The sequence below is a fragment of the Salvia hispanica genome, chromosome 5 (genome assembly GCF_029641045.1).
Source record: "Salvia hispanica isolate PSC_SH4W2 chromosome 5, Shi_PSC_v1, whole genome shotgun sequence".
Lineage (NCBI taxonomy): Eukaryota > Viridiplantae > Streptophyta > Magnoliopsida > Lamiales > Lamiaceae > Salvia > Salvia hispanica.
The window spans coordinates 26,544,996-26,562,044 of record NC_142696.1 but is presented as its reverse complement, the minus strand read 5'-3'; the positions used below and the strand labels follow the sequence as shown (position 1 = coordinate 26,562,044).

Below are 17,049 nucleotides of genomic sequence, written 5' to 3'. Positions count from 1 at the left end.
TTACCTCTCCATTTACCTCTTTCCTTGGGGATATTCTTAGAATTCAATTCCTTTTAAAAGGGTTTATTTACATTTTTGAAAAAATAAATAAAAAATATATCTTCTCAATTTATATCTTTCTCTTGGAGTTGTTCTTCTGAAATGTATATAGTCCGATTTATTAAAACTCTTTAAATGTTTTCGAATATTTATAAGAGTTTATATTTGGGTGTTGTTTCCTAAATGTTAAATAGAAAGTGAATACTTCCTCCCGTCCCCTAAAATTAGAAATTCGTTATAAAAGTTTTTAATTTTAGGAGACGAAGGGATTATATTTTTTGTTATCACCCGTTCCATAAAAATAAGGATATTTTACATTTTGATAACTTTATTTTTTCTAATAAGATAAGTTACATTCTCCCATAATAATACTATATATCTTTTATTTTATTGCATTAATTCTCGTGCCATTGTAAATATTTATATTTTGTGGGAGTGAAGGAGTAGACGAATAGTATATTAATGTAAGAAAACTTTTTTTTTTTTTTTTAAAAGGGCATGGATAAATTGAAAAGGAATATCACAAATCCCTTTTATTTTCGATATTCAGAAAAAGGCTTATCCATATTGGAGGAATGGCTCTCCTCTTCACTTCTCCCCTCTCCTACGTGTGTCTCACTTCACCCTCAACTTCCAGGATTTCTGCTAATCCTTGTAAGTATGATGCCATTAGATGCACTGATTTCGTTGAGTCGCGCCTTTACATTTTTATTTTATATAAGAATTGTTGAGTTTTTTTCTCCATATCTTTAATCGTTTTGTTACCGATTTGAAGAAAGACTGAGTTTTTGGTTAGGAAAGATGAAATACGTTTTGCTCGATTCCTTCTCTTGTATTTTTTGACTAGGAATTAACGAAAAATCTTGTTCTTTGATATGCTTTGAGCTGATTTTGGTTTTCACTGTATAGTTTGTGCTATTGTATCTATCTGCTTCTTTTAGATATTTTCACAAGCAGGTGGTCTGCATTTTGATTGTAGATTTCCGCTCCTTTGCAGATCATGCTCATCTTATCCTATCCTATAAATACATCAAAGTTATTGAACTCTGCTTATTATCAGTTGTATTTAATTTATTATTCTACTATTGTTGTGACAGTTTGCAGGTCATTCATAACATGTGATAAAATTCATAGGAATTTGCTGAGTTGATAATGCAAATGTTTTGTTACCAGGCACCAGGTTGACCCACAATGCCATTGCTATGCATCAAAGAGCCTTTGTGGGAGGCCGGATTCAAGCACCCTTTTTTCTCAACAACAGGGGTGCATTGATCGTTAAGGCCTCCTCTGATGTCGATGGAACAGAATCCACTGCCTCAGAGTCTCCCGTCCCTGCTTCAGGCGGGAAAGAGAAAAGCACTCCCGTTGAGAACCTCCCTTTGCAGTCAAAGGTTCAGGAAGTGGAGCAGCAGAGGATCAAGATGAAGCTGGCCAAGAAAATCAGGCTGAGGAGGAAGCGCCTCGTGAGGAAGCGACACCTGAGGAAGAAGGGACGATGGCCGCCTTCAAAGATGAAGAAGAACAAGAACGTTTGAACATCATTTCCCTTACTTTTTTTGTTATCAAAATTCACATTATGATTATTTCATCAACTACCAGTTTAGTTTTGGATGGACTATGATATTTTGAATCCAAGTTTTTCCCTCTCCTTAGAATGTACCCCAACCTTTGAATTCTTAACTTGAAAAGGAATCGATTTTGTTTTCTTGCAACATCAATTTAGGCTCATCCGATCATCATTTGAAACCAACACCAAAATCTTGACTTCAGCAACTAACTTCTCAAGATCCAGATCGTTTCATCAACCTACAATTACACTGTCAAATTAATGAGGATTGTATAAAGGAAATTCAAGTCTTGGTCTCAACTTGATTGGTCGGAACTGACACTGCAATAAAAGAAAGTTTGACTTTTTTTTAAATCTCTTTCTTAGTGATGTAGTGTGGGTATTAATTTGACATGTTTTTTTCTATTTAAGTTTAAAAAAGAACTGGTCTGAACTCACCAACTGGATCTTATTATTGTGAACTTTTGACTGACAATCAAAGCATGGTTATGATTGGTGAGCAATATTGTGTTTGACTAAAACCACTAACCTAAAATTGTGTTAGCAGAAATGTCACACTTACTTCCATAACCCAATGTGGTGGAGCCTATTTACTTGAATATTTTCAGTGGGAAAACTCCAAACTAGAAGGAAAACCCATAAAAGAAGAGCAAGAAGCTGCTTGTTAATTTCTACTATCATAGCTAATGGCCAAAACGCCCTTCAAATATAGTATCATATTGTAAATCTTCTTACAACTAAGAAACCACAATACAGAAAACTGCTCTACATTTTTACAGGATTCACCTTTTTACCAATATACAGTAGCTGGCAGATCAGCAAGAATTTGCTCTGCTGATCCTTTTTTTGGTGATCCGGTAAAGTTACTCGATAGTAAGTATAAGGTCGGGATTGGTTAAACCAATGTGTCGCCTCTGAGAATGTTGAACTTGCAAAGAGGGCACGTTGCATTGATGCGGAGCCACTTCGTGATGCATTTGTGGTGGAAATGGTGGTTGCAGGGAAGGGTGCAAAGCTCTGCTCCGTCTGCATACTTCAAAAGGCATATGCAGCATTCCTGCACGGTGAAGGAACACTTTCGATCAGATAGAATTGAGCTGATATATGAAGGTATGCAGCAATTTAAGTGACAAAAATATGTTCAAAGAGGTGATTAGCAGTCCATAATGTTGTAGTTAAAATAAAAAAAATCTTCGTACTATTTTATACTACTTGTAAGGAATAATCAAAATGACAATGCACCGAATAAGTTGAAGGTCAAGTAGTTTCTTTTACCTATTCGAAATTGAAGGGTGATACAAAAACTGGATATTTATGGCATCAGGATAATTTCATAATAATTTGAAGTTCCGGCTCATATCAAGTTAACTAGTACGATTATAATCCATCGCACAAACTAGACAGACAAAAGGTGATGAGAGGAGTACTTCATTCGCTTCCTCCTCACATGACGTTGATGCTACAACATATGAATATTCACAACGAAGCATAAAACCCATAAGGTAGATTTTAATATTTCCTATTTCCAAACTTCTAAGCATAACAAGAAAAACAATCTTCTTATGGGTGATTGGCTGTTGCATTTTAAGCATTCAAAGTTTGAGCGTAACTAACCAAGCTGCCGAACGAGGTTAGTACATAAAAAAGCGATAATAGATACTTACAGAATCCTCTGGATGAAGAACAAGCTCTGCCATGGAGATGCTATCGCCTTCCAGTGCAGTTAAATCAACCTCTTGTTTCTTTTCATTTTGAAATGCCCCTTCAGTATCCTGTGGCCTATATATATACTTGGGAAGAGACCTGATATCATTTTCAGAGGCTCCGTCTCCTATAGTCATTGCATAGGCGACTGTGGCTAAGATCGGGAAACAACAGAACATCAGAAGGAAAATGATGCACGCCATCGCAATGCAGAAGATCATGAAAAACACGTCGAAGGCTAGAAAAACCACTGACAACCTGCAATTTAGGGATCCCACTTTATTAGGGCTTTGGTGTCCATACTTCTTAATAGACAAAACTGGTATTATTAATTTAAAACTGTATTTCAAGACTTTGATACTTGAATGCATCAAAGTGTATAAGGAATTAATCATAGCATACCAGTAAAGACGAGGTGAATCTTGCAGAAGTGGCTGGCCTCCGATTACTATCCAATAAAATCCAAAAACCCACCAGACGGACGAAACAATAGTATTAACTGACTCCAACTTCTTGATGATGCTGAAAATTATAGAAAACAAAACGAGAAATTCATATATCCGACTCTTCATTAATTCAGTGATTTATATTAAATGGCAATAGGTAAGAAACTTATTATTGGGAACGGTTTCACTAATTACCACCTCGCATTGCAACTATATGTCACTAGTCATCAACCAATCATTTCTTCACAGAAACTTTGCTTGCCAAATACTGTTCTATTAACTTCATATATATCACATTGCGTACTATGACATTGAATTGTGAACATTCATATCCCTTTTCAGATTTGAAGGAATCTTCATTACCATTAAATATATATGATTGTCCCATTCAATAAAACCATTCATATGCATAAGTACAATAGAATAGATTCAACACCAGCAACTTTCTCCAGGTCTCATAAGTTATGTTGAGGTCATGAAAATCTTTTAATGACAAATCGACGTATAAAATATGGGTTTCATCTATTCCTTGCCTTGATTCCTACTTATTGAAGCACTGAGCCACACTTATAAGCACTAGTCAAATATATATCTGGTCTTTTATCCTCTTATCTGAAAAAAAACCCATCAAGGTTCTTACTTCTTACATAACATCAGTAAGAGAATGCCTGATGGGGTGTCATATGAGTTGTAAACAATAAGTAGCAAAGGCTAACCTATGGCATATAACAAACTACACAATTTGGTATCAAACCAATACCATAAAACCGGGGCCAATATCTAACCCCCTCGATTCTACTTTTATGATTACACAATTTACATGGATGAAAGCTATCATTGCTTCAGGATCTGACTAAAATAATCAACACAAATGGATATATTCTGAAAATGCAGCAAAGATTATTCAAAGCTCAACCTCATACCCCTCAAAACAATAATAGAGTACCAATCATATACAGATATATTAAATATTATAAGGAGCCCTTTAAATTAACAAAGTCAACACCTGCAATGCAATTTCCCCTAATATGCAATTTGCTAACTAGTAACATAGAAAACATAATTAATCACAAAACAAAACCCTCCAAAACCAACATGAATGAATCACAAATTCCCATGTCCAAACAGTCCATAAAGAAATGAAGATGAAGTTACCTATTGTGAGAGAAAGCTGAACACAACAAGCCTCTTGGAAAACAGCAGTCTTGGTGATCAAGACTTCGCCTTTGGTACTCATCCCACACAAACCCCACATGCAGAAGGCACTGCAGAGCGTAGCCAGAAAGCCACAACCTCAAAGGCGTGGAAGGGCGCTCTCGGAGGGTGACCAGCAGCACCAACACAGACACCACAACAAATGCCAAGTTCCATATCATGTCCAGAAACAGAAACGGCCTAGAATAGCCACAATCACCACCAGCATCCTCGCCATTGCTGTAAATTTCAGGTTCAACATCAATCAAGACTTGATTTTGATCGGAGTTGGCGGATGTTCTGGTAAAAGGGCGTGACAAGGAGGTGGCTATGGAAGTTCTTGCAAACCCCACATCGCTGCCGCCGAGTAAAACCCGCGGAAATTCTTGGTTCATCACTAGAGAGAGAGAGAGAGAGAGAGAGAGAGGAGAGCTATGGAGTAGGGGGGTGAAGACTGGTGGAGGAACCTATTGGGAAGGGGAGATGAAAATGGTTCAGTGTAGTTTGGTGGTGGGGTCCAGTGGGGGGGCAGGTGAGCTTAGTCATACGACACAAATTGTTTGACTAAACGACAAGTAGACAACCTAAATAAATCCTCGTTCAACTGCAATGAAAATTGAGGGAAATAGATTTGAAGGGGGAAATCAAAAAGCCGATTTTCTTTGATATTTGTCTCTTATTTAGCACCATTTTCCTGAATATGAGATCCTTACATTAATTTGGTATATGCTTTTTGATAAAAGAAAAATAATGGGGAATCGTAATTGTGAAAAGGAGATGGATTTAATCGTGATTTGAAAAGGACACTATGCTGAAAATGTGACGAAATAGTGAAATTAGTTAAAAAGTGATTACTTTCTACCACAAGAAGAGAAAATGGAATGAGATGCCTTCGCAAGGTTAATGTTGTAAATTCAAGCACCTGTCGCCTTCTCCACAGTGTTCATAATAATATCAACAATCCACCCATTTTTTTAAAAATAATTTAACATGCTACTTTATAAATTATTTTGAGCAATTTACTTACTGAAAATGAGAATAAGAGGTTGTAGATTTTGGACAAAATAAATGTTTGCAGTAAAATTATTACTCACCAAATTAAGTTGGTTGGGCTTTTGACCCAAATATTTAGACCAAATCTAGCCCTTTTGGTTGGGCGTATCGCAAGTCTAGCCCTTAGGTTATTAATACTAGTAGTTCATCTCCTCTTTTATTTTGATGATTTTTATCTCGCCTGAAATCACTAAATATTTTAATTGTGAGAAATTTACTACTTTCTCTATTCCATTATAATAAAGTCATTTTTCCATTTTCGTACGTTCTATAGCAATAGAGTCATTTTTTTTTGTAAAAAGTCTCGCTCTTACTTTTTCTTATTTCTTACTTTGTTCGCTCTACTTTTTTCTCTCACCTCCTTTTTATTTTTTTTATTTAATATATTATACATCTTTTATTAATATTCATGCTGGAAAGAAATGCTTCCATTCCAATGGAGGGAGTATAATTTAGTATTTTCATTGCTACATTCATATGATTGCAAAACTGACTATAGGTTTTCTTTAAGCGATCATTCATAGAAACTTTTAGCATGAGTTTGTAGGGATATAAGATATTTTGTTGGACTTATTAGATTGAAGCAAGGTTTGGCCGAATTTGTTGTATCCACCACATTTTATTTGATTTCTCAAATATTAATTTTTCTTGTAATACATTTCCATATCGGTGGCAAACTTGTACAGTGAGGATAGTAACATGCCAGCACATGTAAATATTGCTTCAATAACTGAGAAACCCACACTAAACTTATTAGTTTACATATTACCATTTAAACTTATTAACATTACACAATATTCAGACAGAACCATTCCTTTAGTAGGAAGATACATCAACAGAATTTGATCCCATGGTTCTGATAGGGTTGGAATTTATTAACAAGTCAATTGATGTCAATGAATGGGGAGAGACCACCACATCCATCTCCTCGCCCACTTCGTCCAGCTGACTCTTGATCGGGACGATCTGCAAACGAGAATAGAAGATGAAACACGATCGGAATTACTATGGGGAATGGGGTGTGCACGTTGTTACAGTGCAAAACACCCGGGCCGGGCCAAATGCACTATTCGGGCTGATTTTGACAACTCAGTGAGCTAGCTGAAGGAAGGAAGATATGTGATCCAAGTACCTTATTCGGAGTTTGGAATGAATTCTCATCCTTCGGGTTGCCAGATGTCAGTACGACCTTTGTCGACCCTGATGATTGCAGCGAGTTCACCTCCAACCCATCAACCGAAATCTGGAGCGTCGCGTTGTTGCTTCCGAAATTCACCACCTAAAAGAAGTATGTTAAACTTTTTGAATCTTTTACTACATAAAAAGCCAAGAATTTTAGCAGTTAAATTCAACAGTAACACCTTTATTCTCAGGTATTTCCTGCTGTCTGCATCTTTCCATGTTATAGCAGAAGCAATGAGAGAGCTTGCAGGATTGGATCGGAGGGAAGAATCAAGGAGGGTCGCCCCATTTGACTCCCGGAAGAAATGCTGCATCCAGTAGCTAGGAGTTCCATACACTTTGGAGGAGTCGAACACTATTGCATCCGGGTTCCACCTAATGCAAAATTGCAGCTTGCCATGAGACTCTAAAAGAAACTATGTGAGACAAGCGAATTAGAGTGAAAGAGCCAACACATACGTCCTGTCATTCGTGTTCACAAATAGAGGTGCGTAACTTGCCATCTCAACAGCATCACTGTAGAGGGAATGCGAAGCATTCATCAGAATTGAAATCACACAGCATGTGCGTTTTCAAATAGGACAAGATTAATACCAGTTCTTTTCAAGCCCGATGAGAAACCCCGCTTCAGCTATCGCTGCTATGAGACTACCCTTTCCAGCATCGTCTCCGGTGACAGCATACTCGCTCACAAAAGCCTGCACCATTTAATCACATCATCCAAGCATTAGCCTGCACCGAACTTGCAATGCTTGAAACTGGAAAATGCTGAAAGCATACCTTTGGACCACTTCGTGGTGCTTTATCGAACTTTTGAGCTGTTCCAAACACACTACTTGCACTGCTGTATATCTGTCAGCATGGAAATAGAGGATAAGTGATCGATACATTACATCCACATTGTACGAAAAAAGACAAATCCTTACATGATAATCGTAAAAATCAGCTGGATGATCCAACGGTTTGGAAGAACCATCACAGTTTGATATTATTTTGATGTCGGGATAAGTACGCTTTATTGCATTGTAGAACCTGAGGTAGTTCCCTGCATCATCAGAAAATAACAAGAAGCTCAACCTGCTATACTATCTTGAATTATAATTTTGGTTAATTATTTTATGCATGTTCTTTTGCTCCATTGAAGGATAGATGAACAATGGGAGTCAAGAATTATTTTTAGTACCAAGGTAATACTTCTTTCCACAATCCTCATTCCCCACTGCAACGTATTTAAGGTCAAAGGGTTCCGGATGCCCCAATGCTGCTCGAACTGAACCCCATTTTGAATGAGCATCGCCTCGTGCAAACTCAAGACCATCTAATATTTCCTGCAGTCGCATAAAGAACATATTTAACCATGAAACAACATGCTAATGCAGATCTCCAAACCTAAGAAGCAGTCAACCTTGTAAGCATGAAAATTCCGAAATTTCCTAACAACGTCTACTAACAATGTTTTAGCAAGAAGAAAAAGAATCCATCTACTTTTGAGACAGAAATTCGACTGACTAGATCCCAAGAAGCTGGTCAATGTTATACCTACTATATAATTTCCTTACAGAAAACATTACTATTTCCTTAACAAGCAGTGGATTAAAAAACATAGTTCGAGACAGTACTTGTATGAAAGGGAAGACGCTGGAAGTCTCGACTTCATCATTGTGGCTGACTCCTGAAAGCCATATGAGCAGAGGAGTTTTGAGTTAAATCGGCAACAAATATAGAGATTTAATTATGTAGTATAAACTGTACCATTGTTGAACACCCATATCGGTGCTGTACCCAAATCCTCCGCTAGCTTCATGATAGTTGTATTAAATGGACAAAAAAGGCATCGAGATAGAGTGAACATGAGTACTGATTCGTGTATACTAAGCTGCAAATACAATGAAATTATAAATCTTACCTGGAGGAATTCAAAATGACCAAGCCCATCGTCAGTCCAATAATGCCAGACATCACCAAAATGCCCTGGCCGCTCCTCCCATGGCCCGATAGTTTCCTTCCAGCGGAATGCGTTTCTTAACCAATCACCTTCAACAAAACAACCACCTGACACCGTAGATAGATATTGTACCCAAGGTGAGGCACCACACAACAACATAGTACAGTATAGTTGTAGAGAATTTCTTATGGAAACTCTGAACAAAAAATTAACACAAAAAGAGTGGATCTGCATTCTGCACTATAATCAGCTGCTGGTGTTCAGTGGCCAACGTCTGTCTAAGCTAGTGGAGTGGAGTGGAGTGTTTCCCCGTAACAAGATAGCTATGGCCACGGTCATATAAATTAAATGACCACCTATATAGTAAATCTTATAGAACTTGATATTGGTAACAATAATACAAATCAGATTAATCTTTGCATCAAGAAGATTGAAAAAAGAAAAAAAAAATATTGGCTGTACCTGGGAATCTCATAAACCCCGGTTTCAAATCTTTCAGCATCGCAAACAGATCATTGCGAAAACCATGTCCCTGTGTTAAGAAGTAGCTTTTTAATCAAGGTCACAGTAACACACATTTTTCACCATGATTAAATGATTGGGCTTGAGATTTGGATGCTCACATAAGAGCCCATTATTCAAGGGGCATAATGGCGTGAAATTTAGCACTGGGTATGCATATACCTTGTATGTATCTGTGGGCATCAATGATACTTGATCAAACCATATGACACCTTTCCTGGTTGTTGTCAGTTGAAGTCTAGCGTTTGCATCACTTCCTTTCGCTTGTAAAGTAGCTTCCATCTTAGTCCAGTTTGAAACGTCAGAAGCTCTGCAACACCATGTACAACTCGAGGCTTAATAGAAGAAAAATTAGATAGATTATCAAAACTTAGACATCTGGGAACTAAATAAGGTACAAGCCACTGATTCTTACACAATGCTAGTAGATGCCAGCGTCTGCAATCCAGTGGATCCAGTCAGTGACACAGACAAATTAATGGACCCAGATGAACGAACATAGAACACCAATTTATATGTCTTCCCTTGTTCAACATTCTGCAAAACAAAATAAGTAATGCAAAAGTCAGCTAAAAGTACGCGTGAAACTAATCTTCACTCAGATTAATTCTGGTTGCAAGTTTTTAGTGCATGGTACTTTATATAGATGTTCAAAACATCGTAGAGAAACAACGTCAACTGTTAAACAGTAGTCACTCATGTATGTATCTTTGTCAAGATAGTTCGTAAATCATGTCATTACCATAAATTATACTCCCTCCGTCCGTCTGAAGATGACCCACTTTCCTTTTTGGTTTGTTACAACTAAGATGACCCATTACTAAAATTGAAAACACTTTTATCTCTACTTTATTCCCTTTCTCTTAATTTATTCTCACCACTAAACACATATAATAAAGTTTCATAACCAAAGGAAGGGGTCATCTTCCTTAGGACGGAGGGAGTATCTATTTATTACTGAGGCCTCTACAGTTCTAAAGAGAATGAGTTATACTTATACCATTCCCCAAAAGCCAGGGTTGTATATGCCGACTCCTCCAGCTGGACAAGCTTTGGAACCTTCACCACAAAGCACCTCCATCCGTAATGCAATTTTATTTCGCTCAAAGCATGACGAACGGTCTGTTGACACAATCACAGATGATTCGTTCCCAATGAAAGACCATGGATCAATATTCGAAGGCACATTAGGTCCCCCAGCTTCAAAACCTGCAGTTACTTGCATAAGTCTCCACAGGCTAGTTTCAATCTAAGAGACAATAATTTCTAAATCTATGGCATTGTTATTATTTTGTTATTTACTAGTAGTATTTTGGTAATGAAATTAAAAATCAAAATTCCTCATAAAATCAAAATTGTTGTAGCATTATTATCAACACATGCAGAAGAAAGTATTCTTCCACCGACCTCTGTTGCTGACAAGCTCGGCCCATAATCCTCCAGCACCAGCATGATTAATCTCCTGCAGACACCTCAAAGAATTTCATTAGCTCAATATAATTGGCAACATGGCTAAGGCTTCATGTGTCGTTTTAATAAAAAAAATATATTTTCTGCTTTTTAGCTGGAATACTAAATTGAGAAAACAGTTGGAATGACTAAGATACTCTTCTGATGCAAGATGTGATTGATGCTGATGAGATAGCTGTAGATAAAAAACCTCAAGGGTGCTGATCAAACTCACCTCAAAAAATATACCAAACAAGGTTTTTGGTATCTTTTTTGCTGATTTTTCAGATGCGTTTACATAAAGAGCAACAGGCTGGTCTGCTTCAATCCCATCAGCAGAAGATTGGTGAAAGTAAAACGCACTCAACGCAATGAAAATCAAGAAGACAATTCTGGGCCACGTTGTAATTGCACCCATCTCTTCTGCAACGGATCCAGTGTATGTTTGGGCTACTTCATGAAAGATGAATGCTAATTCAGTTTTCTCATATCATTTAAGAGGAGAGGAAGAAAGAGGAGCCAAACCAATCGACAGAAGCAAAGAACCATGTATAGTCGTGGAAAAAGTTCTCTTTCATAACAACTTAATCTTAGCTATATCACAACAGGAGTAAATTTAGCTTCAAACTTTACTGTTGAAGATATTAACTTGTAGAAATTACTACCATTTATGACATAAATAATTATCTTTGGTTTCTCTCTTCATTTTGTGTTTTTGGAATTTAATGTGATTTTATTTAGACATTGACATGAACACAAAGCATCCAAAGAAGTCCATGGACCAAAATATCGTCTGAAATCAGAAAGCCAGTTTGTTTAACAAGAGTTTTCATACATATTAGTGTGATCTTCCATGCCACATTCTAGAAATAATCCATATATGAAAAGTTACACTTAGCAACAGAAACAAAGAAGTGATAAGCTAAAATTGGCTAAACTGCATACTTCAAAAAGGACATGCAACAATCATTTTCAGCAATTTATAATCATAAATTGGGTTTTCTATCACTGCCATTTCATTTGCAGTCCGAAAAGAAACATGTTTAAATAAGAAATATAGTATTAGTCAGGTTTGAAATTCGGTGGTCACTCTACCTCGGCCAGAGGCTCTTCTCTTCCTTCTTGATTTCAAAGTCAATGGTTTTGCCTAAAATAGCAAAAAAAAATCCAACAGCAGAATGTGCCCTGCGCAATACCACCATTTAAGGAAAATAAAGAAAACAATCTTCCTCTATAAATTATCCATTTCTATCAAGAATTCCATAAATAGAAGAAAAGCTGGATTTAAGATTGACATCAAACGAGAAAGGATTGTAAAGAAAAGGAATAAGTAGTTAGTAAAGACTGAAACTTTATTTAGTAAAGCTGAGATTTCCCTATTTTATCAAGGTAATTTTACCTGGAAATGGTCAAGCAGGTAAGAGGGTGTTGCGCCGAGACGTGTGACTGTGTGAGAGAGTAGAAGAGATGTCGATGATGATGAGAGGGAGAGAGGGGGAGGGTTGCAGTTATATATAGCAACTCTTACTGAATGGATGGATGTTTGTGAATTGTGATTACCTTTAATCACTTTAATGGCGTTGAAATTTGTTGCCAAAAACACACTCAGTGTGTGTCTTTTTTCTTGCTTGAAGACACAAAAATTATGAGTGCGCAACTCCAGATTTTGATCTTGCCTTTGGCTTAACGAAACTAGTTGCCTTCCCTTAAGATTGGCCTTTCTTGCAAATGTGCATTTGTTTTTTGACAAATTCAGGATTACTAGCAATCATCTACTCCTCATTAACTAAAGTAGTTACTTAGAATTTGTCATTATCCTATATTAATGGTCTTAATTTCTATCAATTCATAATTCCTATTTTAAGTTTTCAGTACTCTTTTCATCAATAAATACTAGGAGTACTACTATATAGTATATACTACAGGTCTACAATCATCAATTAAGATGGACTTAATTCAGTTTAAACTAAAAACATTGCCTACTGGATTATAAATATATACCAATCTCGGGTCATTCAACTTTTTTCTATTTAAATTTAAACAAATTGATAAAATAATACTTTGAAAATTATTTTATTTAATGTCAATTCGATGAATCTGATAATAAGTTTTAAGGTGATAGCATAATACAATTGTTACACGTGCTTCACACATCATGATAAAAGAAATGGAAAATATGTGAGTTTGTCTCTTAGAATTTTAATGAAAATATCCAATAGGGATAGCGAGAAAATACTTATCTCTTCAATATTCGTTTAAAATATCACAAGAAAATTTTAACCCCAGAAACCCCAATCAAAGTCAATATACTTCCTTGACTACTATCCCTAAAATTGTTCATGCGTGACCTTCCCATGTAGTGGAATGTCAGTGATTGTCGTGGCGAGAACAGGGGGTAATGATTTTTAGAAATGTAGTGACCAGTGGCGGACATATATAATATGTAGGGCTTTGGGGGGATCCATGAAACCCCAATAATTTCAAATTTTACTATATACTACATTTTATAGTCATGAAATTTGTGCTAATTTATCGGCCTTAGTGGTTATCCGCTAGGCCCAGCAGCCTCTGGGATTGTGTTCAATTTCCCACAAGCTCAGTTTTTTCTTTTATTATTTCAATTTGTTTTTACATAGTATATTAGTACTCATTAACTAACCTATCTCAAAATTTATCCATAATTGATAATCAATTTTTATTTATGTTATTTATTGTGATGGTTTTTTTTTCTACAACTACAAATAAAAAATTTCAGATTTTATACTTCATTAATTAACTTATTCAAAAAATTTATAAATAATTGAATTATAAACTACAATATGTCTCAAAACGGTAAATATAGATATTTGCATATTTATTTATTTTTTACATTATTATGTTATATTGTAACGAGGTCTGCTTATTATGTCAATTCCAGTTAATCGGTTATAGATTTTGGCTGATCCTATTACCGAAATCAAACCCGAATCTTAATCGATTCCTACACTAACTTGTCGGTTGATAACTGACCGATTAGTGTAGGAATCAAAATATCCAAAATCGAGTAGTAATACTAATATTCAATAACAAAACTTAAAATTTCAATAAATTAATATATAATATCAAATAATTCACACCTAAAAACCTAAAAAATCAATAGAAATTAGGAATAAATCCAAGGACGGTTAAAATTTTCAATTACATGGAAATATCATTAATCTTCGATTAAAAATTTGTAATTGTGAATTTCAATATATTACATTATATTATATTGGAGAATCAATTGTATATAATATTGGATTAATTGAGTTTGTTTACGACAATAAAGATTAGTTGTTTTGTAGGACTTTATTGTATCATTTTTACCTTTAAATGACAATTCATTTGATACAATTGACTACTACCTATGCTACCCACATTTTTCTTTTTTTCCTCATCCAAAACTTACTATATATATTTTAAGTAAGAATTATTGTACTCTCTCCGTCCCAAGGAAGATGACCCCTTCCTTGGGTGGCACAAGATTTTATGCGGTTATATTTTGTGTGTGAAGAGGAGAGAGTAAAGTAAGAGAGATAGAATAAAGTAGAGATAAAAGTGTTTCCATTTTAAGTAATAAGTCATCTTGATTGGGACAAACCGAAAAGAAAAGTGGGTCATCTTCAATGGGACGGAGGGAGTATTTACTTAATATATTAGAGCTAATTAACTATTTTCTTATTAAGTGTCCTCTTATTACACTTAAAATACTAATTTCATTACATTAATTACTCAATCTTTAATTTATGACCCAAAAAGAAAAGTGTAAGTAGCACGAGACGGACTACGGAGGGGGTATTTATTTTCAAAAATAATTTTTTTTAAAATAACAATATATATTTTGCTATGGTTTTGACATAAATCAAGAGTGTGCACTAGCAATAATTTACACAAGGTATAATAATTACTTATGTTTTCTATATATAGGATTTTGATTGATTTTATTTTTAATTTATTAGTTAAGTTTCTCAAATGATTTTCAACTAAGGGTTCAAATTCAGTATAATTGAACTACTAAGAGTTCCTATTAATTTTTAGATGTAATATAAAAATTTTAAAAAATCTAATTAATCATATATTCTAATAATGGATTTTTTGTTTATTATGAATTGCATAATAGTTCGTGTCTCAATTATTTTTTGAACCATTCAAGATTTCAATTAATCTCCAACCATCAATTTTTTAATAATAATATATTTTCTATATATACTTTTAATATTTGAAAATCTTTTCTCAAAAAATTTGATTTAGTATATAAAATAATTGTATAGTACAATGTTTACAATTATTTTATTTGTAAGTTGTTTAAATATTAATGTTAAATATAATACTTTAAACTATTTCATTTGTAAGTGAATCTATATACATAATCAACAATTATAAAATTTTAATATCATAAAGATATATATGTATAGGGATGTGATCAGGTCCACAATAAAATCCCTTCAAAAATTAAAGCAAATCTCAGCTATTGGATCATGTGATGTAACCGTTAGATTAATGTCACGTGTCATCTAAAAATGTAGATTGTATAGTCTAATAATGTAGTTCGGCTAATAATGTAACGCGCTTTTAGTCTAATAATGTAGATTGTGCAGTCTAATAATGTAGCCCAGTTAAGACTGTAACGTTTTTAGTGTAATAATGTAGCTCGGATATTATGATCACAATCATCTAATCTAAGGATCCAAGGACTAAAATTTGCTTTGATTTTAGATAGAATTTGTCTTATGGATCATAGTCCGTCCCTATTATATATATTAAACAATTAAATAACAAAATATAAAAGAATAAATAAAAAGTTTACAAAAAAACCGAATAGAAATCTGACATAAGAAACGAAAGTGAGCTACATAGACAAAGTTGAATGTTTCCAAGACGATATGATGACTTACTCTTTTACATGTAATTATTTGTGGACAAAGGGTAATAGTCTTAGAAAATTGTTACTTTTAAGTTGAATTAATTCCAAGTAAATTAGTATTAAATATAATAATTTTTTATTAATATTTTATTTTTATAGCTGACCACGACCAATTAGCATCACTTTTTTCAAATAGTCTATTGAATGCAAAGTTGAAATATTCTAGATTTGTACCGCCATATTTTTTCAATAGTGAGTTTTTTGGGATGAGGGGAAAAACACGAACATGATATTCAGTAAAGTTAAAATCCAATAGCAATTTCATCCCAATAAAATTTTTACAATTACCTAAAATTATGTAATATTTTTGTTAAAATGCTAAAACAAGACAAAATTGAATATCTCTCTTTATAAAATAATTTTCTATGGAATACGCCCAGAAATAATTTTCACGGTAAATCTATGTAATATTGTAATGTGTTCCATTTTCAAAGGATATGTTTATTCTATCATTCCTTGCCACGCTTGTAAGACTTCGATAACGAAGTAAGCAAATTTTCTACAAATAGCTTTTTCTTCTTCATGAAAACTACTAGTATTATTCTTTAAGTTAATTTTAAAAATAATATGTCGAAGGTATTATGATTTCGGTGACCATAGTGATACGCTGTAATAAAATGTTTACCAATTATTCATATTCACTACGCATTGTTTATTATACCGACTCACCGATATTTGTTAAGGAAATGCATTTTTAAATAAATAAATTGGGCATATGAAGTAAAAATGGGAAATGAGGCAATTAATCCTTGAGCATATTGTTGCAAGAGACCATTCTAATTCATATTTTACGGTAAGCAATCTATATTGGTCCCTACTTTTGTGTTAGAATATCTTTTTGGTGACGGCAGCGGATCCAGAAAAAAAATAGACAGGAAAGAATTTAATATTTGAAATATTAATTTAATTTCATATTTAAATTTTAAATGTAATTAAATATAATTATTATTATAAAATAAAATAATATTAATATTCAAGTAGCACTAGCTCCTTGTGGACTGGCTTA

The 17,049-nt window shown here is 34.4% G+C and overlaps 3 protein-coding genes across 4 annotated transcripts; 1 reads left to right on the top strand and 2 right to left on the bottom strand.

Annotated features, from left to right (window-relative positions):
* Positions 1-534: 534 nt before the first annotated feature.
* Positions 535-1,757, top strand: PSRP5 (plastid-specific 50S ribosomal protein 5). The gene is made up of 2 exons (XM_048083395.2): positions 535-693; positions 1,213-1,757. The coding sequence occupies exons 1-2, from the start codon at positions 615-617 to the stop codon at positions 1,572-1,574; spliced, it is 441 nt and encodes a 146-aa protein (XP_047939352.1). The 5' UTR covers positions 535-614; the 3' UTR covers positions 1,575-1,757.
* Positions 1,758-2,264: 507 nt separating this feature from the next.
* On the bottom strand, positions 2,265-5,451 carry LOC125187255 (E3 ubiquitin protein ligase RIE1-like). Its single transcript, XM_048083810.2, has 4 exons — positions 4,912-5,451; positions 3,713-3,832; positions 3,271-3,568; positions 2,265-2,663 (listed from the first exon to the last, which is right to left on the bottom strand). Exons 1-4 carry the CDS (start codon positions 5,343-5,345, stop codon positions 2,502-2,504), a joined length of 1,014 nt encoding a protein of 337 aa, XP_047939767.1. The 5' UTR covers positions 5,346-5,451; the 3' UTR covers positions 2,265-2,501.
* Positions 5,452-6,713: 1,262 nt separating this feature from the next.
* Positions 6,714-12,677, bottom strand: LOC125189196 (alpha-L-arabinofuranosidase 1-like). Of its 2 annotated transcripts, XM_089059395.1 has the most exons (20): positions 12,662-12,677; positions 12,501-12,547; positions 12,197-12,286; positions 11,337-11,551; positions 11,060-11,114; positions 10,653-10,861; positions 10,068-10,189; positions 9,815-9,962; positions 9,593-9,662; positions 9,092-9,237; positions 8,938-8,983; positions 8,805-8,857; positions 8,369-8,513; positions 8,112-8,230; positions 7,966-8,037; positions 7,780-7,883; positions 7,645-7,701; positions 7,365-7,560; positions 7,136-7,282; positions 6,714-6,969 (listed from the first exon to the last, which is right to left on the bottom strand). In XM_089059395.1, exons 4-20 carry the CDS (start codon positions 11,517-11,519, stop codon positions 6,820-6,822), a joined length of 2,022 nt encoding a protein of 673 aa, XP_088915521.1. In that variant the 5' UTR covers positions 11,520-11,551; positions 12,197-12,286; positions 12,501-12,547; positions 12,662-12,677; the 3' UTR covers positions 6,714-6,819. The 2 variants fall into 2 exon arrangements, with proteins under 2 accessions (XP_088915521.1, XP_047942419.1); XM_048086462.2 differs by lacking the exons at positions 12,501-12,547; positions 12,662-12,677 and having other exon boundaries at positions 11,337-11,554.
* Between the last annotated feature and the right edge of the window lie 4,372 nt (positions 12,678-17,049).